Genomic DNA, 15,044 nt, shown 5'->3' on the forward strand with positions numbered 1-15,044 from the left:
AGTAGCGTGCAACAATTACAAATCAAGTCGCACTAGGGCGTCTTCGGGAGCAATCGGAATTCCCAAATACGCAGACGTCACTATATGTCAATCGACAAGATTCGCGCACCGATTTAAAGTGTAATATAAAAATAATATCTTCATAATACCTATAATATAATTAGTATCACATAGTGCGTAGCTTGGTTTTCTCCGTTTCCTGTTAACATTATAATACTGTAGGTACACTACCAAAACATTCGTGTTTATAAAATAGTGTGTTTGACTTATTTATATTTGAGTGCAAATTTCCCGCTAATAGGAGAGTAAATAACAAACCACATATCCATATACCAGCGTCACCGAACGTGTAGGCAGCTCTCGGGGCTCAGCCTGGCGAATTTGCTAACACTAGCCCTAGCAAGAGCAATGGTTCGCAGAATTTACAACTTGATCGAAAACACGACCCACTGAGAGGGTCCGACGAGAATGGTGACCGGTGCTTGGAATGCCTAAATGATCGATAGGATCCGAAATGACGTGTTTTGGGTGACGGCGACTGTTTACCGTTAGGTCCACAGAATCGGGTATTTAGTTTCCGGCGGCCACGATGAGAGGGTTATCGTGTCGCACCGTGTTTTCGAAGTGAAGATTTTGCGGGTCGTAGACATAGTTAAAGAAAAATTTACGGCTTAGTCACGTTTAGGTTTATTTCAAAAATATTGAAATCGTTACAGTTTTCGTGGTCTTTAATGTTATTAGTTAAGTTAGATGTTATTAGTCGACATCAAAATACTGTCTAACTAACGTCAATTTTTATCATTACGGATCCTCCCGATCCATTAACGGTGCTTTTAGGTACCTCAAGCACCGGTCACCGTCATCGCCGAGCCCGTCAATTGCGACAAAGGATTCGACGAGTAAATTAACCCATAGATCTTCTCAGCGGGTCGCGTTTCCGATCCGGTGGTAGATTCTGCGAAGCACTAACTACTCTTTCTAGGGCCAGTGTTAGCAACACTTTCGGTTTGAGCCCCGTGAGCTTACCTACACGTCAGGATGAAGCTGAAATAGCCTTTTTATTTATTTATTTTTTATTGCTTAGATGGGTGGACGAGCTCACAGCCCACCTGGTGTTAAGTGGTTACTGGAGCCAATAGACATCCACAACGTAAATGCGCCACCCACCTTGAGATAAAAGTTCTAAGGTCTCAAGTATAGTAACGACGGCTGCCCCACCCTTCAAACCGAAACGCATTACTGCTTCACGGCAGAAATAGGCAGGGTGGTGGTACCCACCCGCGCGGACTCATAAGAGGTCCTACCACTAGCGTATAAGAGGTCCTACCACCAACCTCTCAAGGCTATGAGCATAGGTAGGGAAAAAAGGCATTTTTACACGCTTTATATTAGCTTCACTTGTATGTTTGTAACTGACTCCTTTAGACGCGATTTTGACCCACTTTAAACGGCCAGTTTTCATTCAAACTTTGTAGATTTATCGAGGACCGATGACAATACACTAATTTGATAAGATTATTCCATTATTCAATTTCCAAAATAAGATTTTTGCCAATTTTTATCTATAGTCGATAAGGCAGGAATTGATGTTAAAGTACTTAATAGTTTTAAAAATACGCTTTTCTAGAAAATTTAACTAAAAAATGAAAAATAAACAATAGTTTAAAAAAACTAAATAACACGCTAAAGCGTATATATAGCGTTTATATAAATATAAAATTCAACTAAAAAATAGAAAATAAATTTTAGCAAATTTAAATTGAAAATAGTGTAAAATATATTTTATTTTTAAAAAAGCGTGGGTTGCTTATTGATTAGATATTATTGAAATAATAATTCTTCTACTCATATCTGTCAGAAAAAAATATATATAACTAATAACACCATGCATTTTTACTGGTGGTAGGACCTCTTGTGAGTCCGCACGGGTAGGTACCACCACCCTGCCAATTTCTGCGGTGAAGCGGTAATGCGTTTCGGTTTGAAGGGTGGGGCAGCCGTTGTAACTGTACTGAGACCTTAGAACTTATATCTCAAGGTGGATGGCGCATTTACGTTGTAGATGTCAATGGGTTCCAGTAACCACTTACCGCCGGGTGGGCTGTGAGCTCGTCCACCCATCAAAGCAATAAAATAAAAACTCGGCCAGCGGTCCGACTACGCCCCTGGCATTGCCAGTGTCCATAAGCGACGGTAAAACTGCACGTCAATAACCACCAGATATGCTCGTCACCACCAGGAGCAACAACAAAAGGCTCACTTTTTTGACAACGAAACAACTGATCAGAAAAATATTTATATTTCATAAATTACATTGGTCACAATACAATCAACAGGTAAATTCATTTCAATGTAGCTTTGTATACGTATCAAAAATATATTTTACAATAAAAGTAAAAAAATGCAAGCTTTAAAAATTATTCATCTAATCAGATCACAAAAATAAATAAAAATCCAAAATAAAATAAATGAAAAAATAAAACTACAAAAAAAACAAAACAAAAAAACAATTTGATTGACAGTCATTAGAAAAGAATGCCTAACAAATGTTTTCCTGATAAACATTAAAATTAAGCAATATTGCATGTCTAATAGAAAGAAAGAAGAACAATTGAGAGCTATTAACATAAAAGAAAGGTTTTATTCCCATTTAGAAATTTTAATTTTAACTGAAAAAGTAATGCCGCTTAATTATTTTAAAAAATTGATACTGTATGTATGTACTACATATTCATAAAGAACATTTCCATTTTAAAAACTAGCTGAGTATAACCTTAATAAAATTCTAGTAACTTGCGTAACACCATTTAGGATAATGTTGCCAGCAGAAAAAAATAAAAATAAAAAAAGAGTATTGACCAGTTGAAAAATATTAAAACTTCAACGTCGTTTGGAATGATAAGAGTCAGTCAAGAAATATAGAAAAGGAAACACTTTAAAATAAATAAAATCATATCCGAGTCTTTGAGGAGTTGTCTTTAACTTCAAACAGCTTTCTTAAAAAGTAAACCTGAAGAGTGCCGGTTGCCGTCACTGCTATGATTTGTATTATTGACCACCTGTAAAAAAACCTCATTATTAATATGCCCTTACTGTTTAGACAGTCCTGTTACTTATAGTCTGAGATGTCTCGTGAATAGTGTAATGAATGATTAAAAGCCAACAACAACAATAAATACGCAAATTAATAAAACTCAGTATCCACTCTTTTACAAAAGTATTCTGTAATATACAGACATGTCCACTACCTGTTCTTTCTTTAGTTCACTTATTCTTTTTTTATTGTCATGTTAGCAAACGAACATAAAGACCAACCGATGGTAAGTGACCCCCATCGCTCATAGATATCAACAATGCCAGAGTGCAGCAAAGCCGCTGTCTATAAAATTTTGTTTGTTGAGAGGAAGGGAGGACTACCTCACCAGCCCTTTTCAGCCTATACGTAAACGAACTAATCGTTCTGAGGCACCAGAGTCGGTTGCTACATAGACCTAATTCTCTACATTGTCATTGACGCACACATATGCGTCAAAAATGTCAGCTACCCAGATGACATGCTGTTGCTGATTTTCATAAAAATTGAGTTCGAAAATGGAATCATCGCACCTGTTTAGTTCACCTGTTTAGTCCAAAAATTAGATGCATATGCAAAAATATAATATGTTTATGTTTTCCGGTTGTGGCAAAATGATTTACATCATAATAAAATACAAGCCACGTCAATTGTTCGTAAGAGTAAAACACAATATAAAAACAAAAAAATAAATACCTAAGTACATAAATATTGTTGTCTAACAGCAGGTTGTAATCACGAGATTCTCTCGCCCTCGAGTGATACTGGTACTGCAGTATGTCATTAATGTTCCTCTCCACAAACTGAATGGAAGACTGCAAGAAATTATATTTTTATGAGAGAGACTTAAAACACTGTTTAGTACACATAATGTTCGAAAGAGGTTTCTCTGGTGGAAACTTATTATGCAAACTAATTAATTAAAAAAACTTATCTTTACAAAGGATATCGACGCTTGAAAGACAAACGTGACTAAGCGACAATAACTCCTTTGTACATAAATGATAGGCAATAACCATATTCAATGCGAAAAAATATATATTTCTAGGTCTATTAAAATCATTTCAATCCTACAGCTATATTCGTTTAAATAGAATTTTTTTCAGGTATTTCTCAGGTATATTTTAAATTAATTTTAACTTTAAATTAGTCTACTGTTAAGTTCACGCATTGTCGCTTAGTCACGTTTGCCTTTCAAGCGTCGATATATATGGTACACCTATGCGATAACTTACACCAATATAAATCTACTAATTAATAAAAAATAACTTACAGTAAAATTTTTGATATTCATGTCCAGTTCCTCAACCTCTTTCGCATACTTCTCCCACATATCGTATCTGATCACCGACAAGTACAGATTAACTAATTTTCCAGCAAACCTTGAGAATTGGTTGTCAATACACACAGCATAGTAGCCGCCTACAAATAAGATTTCACCTATTGATATTGAAATCGAATTATCCAGTCAAGAAACCACATTGTATGTGAAAAAGAAAAAATACTAAACAGTTTCTTACTTATTTCTGCCTTAAATATGTTACAATATATAGTTTCAAATGTTCAGACAACCACTCTATTAATTTTAGTGTTGAAGGTCAGAGGTCTAGACTGGAAGGACTGAACTCATACATATAATAAAATTAAAATATATCAGAATTCAGATTTTACCTGATGATGATTGATCAGCATACTCTGCACTTTGTCTCCATTCATATGGATGAACTATTTTGCCATTTGGATGACGGACAGCGAACCCGCACATGCCGTCACCTCCTTTCAACACCTAAAATTATTTTTAATTAACTTTTATTTTCCTTTTTGACATAAATTCTTATTCTTACTCATAGCGCACTGTATGCATTACACAGTTATGCCTTACATTTTATTACTACTACTAATACCTAATTTACCTATTATGTTGCCTATTTCTGCCACAAAACATTATTGTATTCAAGTCTGTACCATTACAGCTGTTATACAGTAGTTTTGAGACATCGACCTCATGTGCCAAGGGGAGTAGCTGCATACACGTTGTAATACTCATTACTCGTTTCTTACGATAACCACTTATCCCCAGGCGAGCGCGAGGTTGTTCAAAAATGTAATAAAAAGGAAATTGAATAAAAAGTCTTGCAATCAGACAACTAATTTCAACAGAATTTACATTTTACTTCTAGTTAAATATATTGGTATATTAACTAGCTAAATAAATAAATATTCCATCAAAACATTGGAAACAGCTGTTTGACTTAATCCGTCTTCTGTTTGATTATTTAAAAATAAAATAAATAAATTAAGTGTATTACGCGTATGCTCAGAACGACTAGACGACTGTAAAATATTTCTATATTAATTTACCTGATAACTGGCGTAGAAAGTGGCACCGGGTTGAACATATTGAAAGTAACAATCTTCCTTCCCAGCATCGAGGTGGACTTTGTAATCCATGGTAACGGCAGGTAGATTTTCGTACCATGGTGCTGCTGACGATGATAAACCATCGCCTTCGTGTGATAAAACAATAAATAATAATGTTATCACTGTAGACAAATGCCACGTCCTGAATGCCATGTTTTTATTTAAATATGACGTGTGTGACAGAGAGGCAGATAGCATGTGAAAGTGAAAGGTTCAAAAGAAGCATTCCGAGAAAAAGAAATTAGAATCATTCGTAAAATGGTATCTAATTGTTAAATAATACTTATCATTTATTATTTTAACATTTTTATTCTTATTTTTAAAGCGTTCATCTGTTATTAACAATAAAATGCTTTCTCCTGAAATAGTAAATATAGCCTGTTCATAGTAGATAGTTCCATAGATAAATATGAGGTAGGGTAGTTCGGTCTGATTAAGTTATTTACATATTACCATAGAGTTACTATTCTAACTGGAGTGCTTACTTCGTTTGACATAAAAACTAAAAATATACTTTATCTCTATGACTTAAAGTTTATTTTTAAATAGCAAAAGATGTAAGGAAAAACGGTCTGAAAAGAGAATGATTATTAAGTGGTGGTGTCCCTCTCGCACATTTTACAAACAAAAAGCAGTGTTGCTAGCTTAGAGGATTTTCCATAAAATCTCGGAATTCGGACCCCCGTCTTAGTTATCAAAAATGGCTTTTAGTGGTTAGTGGATTTTTTAGTAGCTTGGGCGTTGTAGAAAATTATCGAAAAGGTTAAAATCAATCAACTTTACAGGATTTTAAACATTTTATGACAATAATATGTCTAAATACATATTATTTAAACGATGTGACTTAAACTTAACTAGAAAATGTTGCGACAATTTAGAATTTCCATCAACGTCAAAAATTAAATTTGTTCAAAATAAACGTACAAAGTTATGGTGAAATTAGTTTCTGATTATGACAATTTATTAAAATAAATTATATAAGAAGTATTGATTTTTAATAGAACATCATATATTAATAAAGCTTATTAACAAAAAAATTATTGTTCTATATTAATAAGAACTCTGTTTAATGGAAAATTTAATGGTAGGTACGTAGATTTCTGATGGTTTCATGTTGAATTTGGTGGGAAGCCAGATTAATTGTTGGCATCACCGAAAAAGAGATATGAATGGATTAAAAGAAAAATGGCGTCTATTTACGTTTTAGTGCGAAGTTAAAATGGCACTGATACAGCTTGTGGCTTGTTTTTTTTCGAAAATCGTGAAAGTTTCCGTGTAATCATGGTGAGCACTTTTAATGTAAGTGGTTTTAAGCGAGAATCCTCTCCAGTTTGTGGAATATCCTTCCATATGTCAGATTCATTGATAATTTTTTACTAGTGTGAGCATATATTTTTAAACTGTGAGATATTTTTTCTCATTATAATATTTAATACCATTTGTCTTGTAAATTGTACTTAATCTATGTCATATACTAAATTTGAAAAAACAATCGCGAAAACTATAATTTTGCAATGTATTTTTCATATTATAAGAGCCATCACGTGGTATTTTTTGAACTTTTTTTATTGTATTGAATAGCGTCGCACGCAAGCATGTATATCATTTGCCTGACGTTAAGCGAACGAGGAGGATCTTCTAGTAAATATGACGTTGGAATTTCTGGAAGATGTCCTATATAAAGGTCAAACAAGAAGAATCAAGTACTCAAACGCAAGAAATAAAAAATACCCCGAGAAAAGCAAAATTACGACAAGATGTTAAGGTATTGAAACAAAAACTTAAAAGTCGAAATAGTGATTGTAAATATAAAGTCGATTTTAGATTTATTAAAGAAAAATGGCGATTTTTAATTGAATTGAAATTTAAATTGCGACATTTTAATGATACTCATGGTCCACTTAGATATTGATGAAAATAAATTATGTATTTCGTTGAAAAAAATGAATTCACTTAAAATAGAGGAAATTTTATATTAAAAGACTACAGAAAATTAACTGAACTTAATAATAATAATATAACCAATATTTTGTAAATAGAGATCAAGTACTATGTGTATTGTGTTATGTGTATTGACTTGTCATTTAAGAGTTATTTAATTGTCTACATATAACAAATAAATGAATTTCAGTTCATTTCAATTTATTACCCATTGTGTTTTATTTCCTAAAATGTAACTAGTAGACTTAATATACACGTGTCATGAAAATAGCACAGAAGTAAAAATACAAGCAATTTTAAATCAATTTAAGATGTGAATGTAGGAAAAGACCACCCGATACGCGCAGACCATGTGTTTTGCAGTGTCTCACTCAGTGTGTCAAATATTAATTTGCACGGCCCACTTAGCCAGTACATTAAAGTAGGAATTGCGTAATTAAGTTCAACATAATATTTAAGTCGCGGTTGAGTATTCGGACGTTAAACATGAGTTTGAGGAAGTTTAAGTAATAGAACTGAGGTAATGATGTTTGTAATAAAACTCAGTGCTAGATTTTCGACAACGCAGCAATTTCCAAAAAAAATCGTCGAAAAAAAGTCACCATGACGACGAAGCAATGTTTAGAATTGAATTTACATAAATAAAACGTCGCAAGCACGTGTTTTGTATTTACATAGGGTTACACAGAATTACTTAAGGTAAATTCAAAACTGATGCATGTGTATAATTTTGTCCTATAAAAAAATTTTATATGGTCACCACATTAGACAAGGACACCGCGACCAAAAAGTATTCTCTTTCGAGACCGATTTCTCGGCATTAGACAGCACTCCAGTTGTAGGTACTTATTAACTCCATGCATATTACCTACCTACTAAAAATTCTCTTTGACATTTGCAAAATCAACTTTTTATACAGTGACATATAACCTAACTTAAATCAGACAGATAACAGATTTCTTGTTTGTATGATATAGACAAGAATTATTGCTACTATTGTTTAATTGATTACAATATACAAATTTGTAAAGTAAAACTAGGAAATTCTGTTGAAAATTCATAATAGAATGAAAGCACGCTATTTAACATTTTTCTCCTACATAGGTACTGGGTTTAGGTGCGGAAAGTAAACAATATCTGCATTAAACATATCGGCTAGAAATAAATACAACTGATCGTAATATAAATGTATAAAAAAATTACAGGTCTTCAGAAAAAATTTGGCTCAAGGAGAACAGAAATCTACCAGACCCTGAAAGCGTGCAGGGTATGATGGAATTATCACTTCTGAAACTACGCTCCTTGAATTATCCTAACGTTACTTTGTCTAGCCGGTAAGCTAAATGCGGTGACTACTGAAACCTAAAACAAAACTTGCCTGCTTGGCTCATTATTATTTTTTAGTATGCGTAATTTAATTAAATGATAGTAAATTTACAATACATTTTATCGATGAGATTCACTTATTTTTTTCTAAAAATACATATCGACGCTTGAAAGCCAAATGTGACTAAGTGACAATGCGTGAACTTTACAGTAGACTAATTTAAAGTTGAAATACCTGAAAAAAATTATATTTCAACGAATCTAGCTGTAGGACTGAAATGATTTTAATAGACCTAGAAATATATTTTTTTTGCGCATTGAATATGGTTATTGCCTATCATTTATGTATAAAGCAGTTATTGTCGCTTAGTCACGTTTACCTTTCAAGCGTCGATATGCTTCCGACTTGTTTGTTTTAACAGCACCTGGCCTTTTACAAGGACAAAGTCGTCGTGGCCTAACGGATGAAGTCGTCGTGGCCTAACGGATAAGACGTCCGGTGCATTCGTGTTGAAGCTCTGCACCGGTGTTCGAATCCCGCAGGCGGGTACCAATTTTTCTAATGAAATACGTACTCAGCAAATGTTCACGATTGACTTCCACGGTGTAGTAAAAACATCGTGTAATAAAAATGAAACCCGCAAAATTAGAATTTGCGTAATTACTGGTGGTAGGACCTCTTGTGAGTCCACACGGGTAGGTACCACCGCCCCGCCTATTTCTGCCGTGAAGCAGTAATGCGTTTCGGTTTGAAGGGTGGGGCAGCCGTTGTGACTATACTGAGACCTTAGAACTATATCTCAAGGTGTGTGGCGCATTTACGTTGTAGATGTCTATGGGCTCCAGTAACCACTTAACATCAGGTGGGCTGTGAGCTCGTCCACACAGCTAAGCAATAAAAAAAAAAAAAAACAGTAATAAAATTTACAAACATTAAAAACTAGTTATTAAGTAGGAAATTTCTGGATAAGAATTTTTAGTTTATCAATAAAATGGTTGGTGCTTGAATACCACTCTGTGTATAATGTTGATTTTCATTACTGGCACATCATAAGAGGATCTTTCATCCGATACCAAGTTATCATTACCTTCTGGAACGCCCAGTATAAATGTAAGAAATATATCTTGATCCAACACTAAAGTCACTATAGGAAACCACCCGTCCATAGGTAAAGTCTACATTTGGAATTTTTCTCATAGATAAAATCAGAAGTAATGAAAACTGCCATAGACCAAGGTTACCAATGTAGCTCAAAATAAGTTGAAGTATCATTGGAGCATCAAGATATGATAAAGAACCTCTAATAAATGGGACTTATTACCACAATAACAGACTATACAGACAAAAACTCAAAAAAGTACCCTACTCATTGGATAGACTATTAGAGTTTTAATGAAGAAGGTAAAGGACTTTTCGTTATGGTGCGTTACGGGACGTATAATGATATGTGAAACATAATATACACTTTGGCATAGTATTGTGGAATGCAATGGTGGTAGGACCTCTTATGAGTCCGCACAGGCAGATACCACCGCCCCTCTTATTTCTACCGTGAAGCAGCAATGCATTTCGGTTTGAAGGGTGGAGTAGCCGTTGTAACTATACTGAAACCTTAGAACTATATCTCAAGGTGGGTGGCGCATTTACGTTGTAGATGTCTATGGGCTCCAGTAACCATTTAACACCAGGTGGCCTGTGAGTTCGTCCACCCATCTAAGCAATAAAAATAAATAAAAATAAAAGCAAAATTAAGACAAAAAAGTGAAAACATTAATATGCATTTTTTTTTGTTTTTACTTACATGGATGAACCATCTCAAGGCCCACATGGTGGTTACCAGAGCCCATAGACATCAATGTTAAGGCTGCCAACCAACTGACATGAGTTCTAAGTCTCAGCTTTATAGTGCAATAGCTGCCCCACATTTAAAAATCAAAACCCATTATTGCTTCATGGCAGTAATAGGAAGGGTGATGACCTTCCCCTGAGTGCTTCAAGACTCCAGTAAATGAGTATTACGAGTTTCACCACCCTAAACTTGCTCATACCTAAATAAAGATATGTACTGTATGTGTTGTTTCTTTAAAATCACCTTGTTACAGAACAGATGGAGGAGTCCATGCATTGAAATCAAGTGCACATTTTGATCTGGAAAGATATGGTACACAGATATATGATGCAAACAATATTTCATACCTTATGAATAGGTATTTCTTTGTCAACAACATAGGTATAATTGTGAAGCAGTGCCTCAGGGTGTCAGATAATTTTAATGCAAGGTTCAATGCCACTTCCAGGAGATACTTATATAGGTATGAAAATTATTTAAGTATTTAACATATACAACAACAATATATGTGTGCATAATTATAACCACAATCAATCAGTTTCTTGCATCTGAATGTTTTCAATTTTTTTTAATAAAATTAAAGAAAGATTTTAGTTCCAACCAAAATCAACACAACAAGTTACATGTTATATGCATATTGCATATTATATTTTGTTGCTCCTCAATACTTGCATTAAAGAGATTCACAGATAAAAACAATAAGATTTCCAAAAATTACCAGATGAATAATTAATTTTATTTATTTATTGGTTAGATGAGTGGACGAGCTCACAGCTACCTGATGTTAAGTGGTTACTGGAGCCCTACAACGTAAATGCGCCACCCACCTTGAGATTCTCAGTATAGTTACAATGGCTGCCCAACCCTTCAAACCGAAACGCATTACTGCTTCACGGCAGAAATAGGCAAGGCGATGGTACCTACCCGTCCGGACTCACAAGAGGTCCTACCATCAGTAATTACGCAAATTATAATTTTGCGGGTTTGATTTTTTTACACGATGTTATTCCTTCACCGTGGAAGTCAATCGTGAACATTTATTAAGTACGTATTTCATTAGTAAAATTGGTACCCGCCTACGGGATTCTAACACCGGTGCATCACTAGATACGAATGCATCGGACGTCCTATCCTTTAGGCTACGACGACTTGTCGGAAAATTTCATTTCAAAATATCTATTTGCCATAATTTATTGCATTTATAAACTCTGAAGACCAAAGCTAGCAGGAAACTGCTGATTTGGAGCTTAACACAATAGAGTCCTAGGGTTCGTAGAGTTAGGCCCACAATCCCTGGTTCCCTGCTAACCCGGGTCTTCGGAGACTACAAATGTAGTGGGGGTGTAATTGAGATGTTAGGCAGTTAGTTCCTTAAATAAAAGATAATATATCATCAAATCATTCGGGATTTCACATTCATGATTTCATTCACAGATATAAGTTATTTTGATGACTGATGATGATGTAACCTGACATGGCCAATGTGAACATCATCAGTAGGTTTAATTAATAAAACATTACATTTCAGACTAGCAGTACTAAAAAAAGATGTAGTGATACCAGAGAATGTCTCTATAGCAAATGTCATACCTGTGGAAGAATGGAAACGGTGCCACTTCATCAGGTAAAAAGTACCATCATGACGGCAATTGTCTATGGCTACCTGTATCTCCTTATATTATTTTAAGTTTTAGCTTATACTGGTTAGGCAATGATCCAGAGTACCATCACACGCCTTGAATCTGGGGGAAACAGTCTAGTTCAAACTGTCATTTTTATAGACTCTTATAACTCCTTGGTACTAGATAAACTGTGATCCTCATCAGTACACTCTGAAAAACATGTGGGTTTTGGCAAATATATTAATAACACATGACAGCGTTTGTAAATTAAACACTGCCAAGTAACAATATTTTACAAAAATATTTTTTCTTTAGATTAGCAGAATTCGACATAGAAAAATTCAAAGAGGGAGCTAAACATTTAGAAGGCTACCACGACTTCTCGACGTTCAAGAAATTCGACAAACTACTCCAACACAAACACAACCGCAGAGAGTTGAAGAGCGTAACAATAAGGGCGGGTAAACCCGTTGTGACTGCGCACACGGAGAGCAGGGGGAGTGCATTCGATTATTGGGATATCGAATTCCACGGACGCGCTTTTGTACATAATCAGGTGAGGATCGAAATATAATTTACTGGTGGTAGGACCTCTTGTGAGTCCGCGCGGGTAGGTACCACCGCCCTGCCTATTTCTGCCGTGAAGCAGTAATGCGTTTCGGTTTGAAGGGTGCGGCAGCCGTTGTAACTATACTGAGACCTTAGAACTTATATCTCAAGGTGGGTGGCGCATTTATTTTGCTGTGAACTCGTCCACACATGTAAGCAATAAAAAAAATATAAAAAATCTATTAAAGGTTCTCGGTGTTGCTAAGCACTTGGACGTAATATTATTTTTAAAAGCAACATCAAGCAACAAGAAATAATCAACTTACAAATAGGTTGTAGATAAGACTTCGTCGGATATAAGTTGGAAAATGTTAAATTTATATCTCTAAACAGGTCTCAGGCTTTCCTTTCGCTAGCCTAAGAGACTATTCCAGTTTCGGTAAGTGAGCTCACGGGGCTCAAACCTGACTACGTTGCTAACACGAACTCTAGCAAGAGCCGTGCTTCGCAGAATCTACCACCAGATCGGAAATGCGACCCTCTGAGAAGATCCGGCGAGAAACTCAGTGGGCTGTGTCTGAGGGTTAACATAACCTACCTACCCATACATAACTACCCGCCACAATCCTATTACAAGATTTTAAAATTTTACATTTCAGATTCGGCGTATGGTAGGCACTCTGATATCAGTAGCCATCGGCAAACTCCAGCCTGACGACGTCAAGGTTATGCTCCAGATACCATCGAAGCACTCGTGGCATTCTTTCATACAGAACTGCCCTTCGGACGGTCTATATCTTTGCGAAGTGGAATACGACCCTAAAGACCTGTTTTACGACCCCGATACTACTGTTGAAAGTGAAACACTCGTTGAATCATAATATGTGTGCGAGAACTCCTACTGATCCTTACAGTAGTAACATTTGATTGAACTGTTATATTAATCAGTAGAATAAAACAGAGAGGATAGTAAAACAACACGCTGTAATTTATTTAATAAATAAGTGAACCAATCGAATCGTTTGATAAACACGTTTTTATTTCAAATCAACATGAGTTTTGCGGACCAGTTACAGAAGCAAAAAATGAAGCTAAAAGGAACAGATACGATTATAACAAATGCCGACGGACAAAGGTATATAGAAAGCAAAACCAATGAGAAAATAGTCCTCAGCCCCAACGCGTACGGCTTTGTCGTAGACAATAAACCTGACAATACGCCCGCGTTGATCACAGAACATCTATACGTAGGGTCGCAGGATTGCACCGCCGAGAACGTGCTAGTGCAGCACGACATCAGGCACGTGTTAAGTTTAGGCGTCAAAGTACCACTGAAAATCGATTATAAATATATCGATTGTCTCGATTTACCGGAAATCGATGTGAGACCTTTACTCGGGAAGAGCCTGCCGTATCTGCGTGACTGCGTGCTCTTGAAACAGAATGTTCTTGTGCATTGTAATGCGGGTGTGTCTAGGACTTCGACTGTGGCTATAGGATATCTGATGCAATATGAGAATATGAGTTTCGACGAAGCGCACAAACTCGTGAAGACGAAAAGACCAGCTGTAAGACCAAACGATGGGTTTAGGAAGCAATTGGAGCAACTGAAACCTGGTGAATTGATTTAACCATAGACTTACCCGTGTTAAACATATTGGGTGTATCCAAAGAATGGCTTAATTGATTAGTTTATAATGATTACGCTTTTCCTTCGTTATTTAAAGTAGTAGAAAATATATTATGGTTAAACCAGGAGATATTTTTGGCGTTACGAGTATTTTTAATGTTTTGTAACATTTCATAGTTACACTAAACAAAAAAATCAGAATAATTTAGTTCAACTTTAATTGTGTAGCAAAATATATACATTATATATGTGTTTAAATAAAATAATAAAATAAAATGTGTTTAAATAAAAAATAAAATTTGTTGATTAATATAATTTTAAATAAAGTAACAAATACTTAAAAATAACCTTGATTATTTAGGTTTTTAAAATTATCATTGAAACCTAAAGTTTGACATATACAAAAATAAAATAATAAGGTAAGACACAAGCTTGCCTTGTGGTCAAAGAATTGTATATAATAAATAATAGTTTAGTTCAAACGCCATTGTATTTATTGTATTAAGATGAGTTTATAAAAAATCAAATAATCATCAACAAAAAATTAGTGCAATTGAGTTACAGAAAATAAACATTGTTATTCTTAAAGGTTGTTTAGTTTTTTAGGTTTTTAAAGTTTAGTTTTAATGATT

General features: G+C 34.9%; 3 protein-coding genes across 7 annotated transcripts; 2 read left to right on the top strand and 1 right to left on the bottom strand.

Moving 5' to 3' along the window:
• Positions 1–2,283: 2,283 nt before the first annotated feature.
• Positions 2,284–5,943, bottom strand: LOC101740707 (transmembrane emp24 domain-containing protein 5). 2 transcript variants are annotated; one of them, XM_004921550.4, is made up of 5 exons: positions 5,435–5,943; positions 4,745–4,859; positions 4,347–4,495; positions 3,770–3,888; positions 2,284–3,059 (listed from the first exon to the last, which is right to left on the bottom strand). In XM_004921550.4, the coding sequence occupies exons 1-5, from the start codon at positions 5,690–5,692 to the stop codon at positions 2,951–2,953; spliced, it is 750 nt and encodes a 249-aa protein (XP_004921607.1). In that variant the 5' UTR covers positions 5,693–5,943; the 3' UTR covers positions 2,284–2,950. The 2 variants fall into 2 exon arrangements, with proteins under 2 accessions (XP_004921607.1, XP_062526732.1); XM_062670748.1 differs by having other exon boundaries at positions 2,284–3,092; positions 3,719–3,888; positions 5,435–5,942.
• LOC101740437 (tRNA pseudouridine synthase-like 1) lies at positions 5,669–15,000 on the top strand. Of its 4 annotated transcripts, XM_062670747.1 has the most exons (7): positions 6,628–6,778; positions 7,076–7,259; positions 8,641–8,769; positions 10,865–11,074; positions 12,140–12,235; positions 12,549–12,789; positions 13,442–15,000. In XM_062670747.1, exons 2-7 carry the CDS (start codon positions 7,252–7,254, stop codon positions 13,661–13,663), a joined length of 906 nt encoding a protein of 301 aa, XP_062526731.1. In that variant the 5' UTR covers positions 6,628–6,778; positions 7,076–7,251; the 3' UTR covers positions 13,664–15,000. The 4 variants fall into 4 exon arrangements, with proteins under 4 accessions (XP_037869101.1, XP_062526731.1, XP_037869099.1 ...); XM_038013173.2 differs by lacking the exons at positions 6,628–6,778; positions 7,076–7,259 and adding an exon at positions 5,669–5,755; XM_038013171.2 differs by having other exon boundaries at positions 6,635–7,259.
• LOC101740571 (dual specificity protein phosphatase 19) lies at positions 13,835–14,413 on the top strand. Its single transcript, XM_004921549.2, has one exon. It carries the CDS (start codon positions 13,835–13,837, stop codon positions 14,411–14,413), a length of 579 nt encoding a protein of 192 aa, XP_004921606.1.
• Positions 15,001–15,044: the final 44 nt, after the last annotated feature.

The sequence above is a fragment of the Bombyx mori genome, chromosome 10, assembly GCF_030269925.1.
Source record: "Bombyx mori chromosome 10, ASM3026992v2".
In the NCBI taxonomy this organism is placed as follows: domain Eukaryota; kingdom Metazoa; phylum Arthropoda; class Insecta; order Lepidoptera; family Bombycidae; genus Bombyx; species Bombyx mori.

Coding starts and splice junctions, on each gene's coding strand:
- LOC101740437 (XM_038013170.2), top strand. CDS start 8,503: ATGAAAGCACGCTATTTAACATTTTTCTCCTACATAGGTACTGGGTTT. Junction 8,770..10,864: donor AACGTTACTTTGTCTAGCCG/GTAAGCTAAATG, acceptor ACCTTGTTACAG/AACAGATGGAGGAGTCCATG. Junction 12,236..12,548: donor AAACGGTGCCACTTCATCAG/GTAAAAAGTACC, acceptor TTTTTTCTTTAG/ATTAGCAGAATTCGACATAG.
- LOC101740571 (XM_004921549.2), top strand. CDS start 13,835: ATGAGTTTTGCGGACCAGTTACAGAAGCAAAAAATGAAGCTAAAAGGA.
- LOC101740707 (XM_062670748.1), bottom strand. CDS start 5,692: ATGCTATCTGCCTCTCTGTCACACACGTCATATTTAAATAAAAACATG. Junction 4,496..4,744: donor TGCTGATCAATCATCATCAG/GTAAAATCTGAA, acceptor TCTTATTTGTAG/GCGGCTACTATGCTGTGTGT. Junction 3,093..3,718: donor TACTCTTACGAACAATTGAC/GTGGCTTGTATT, acceptor CTGTCTAAACAG/TAAGGGCATATTAATAATGA.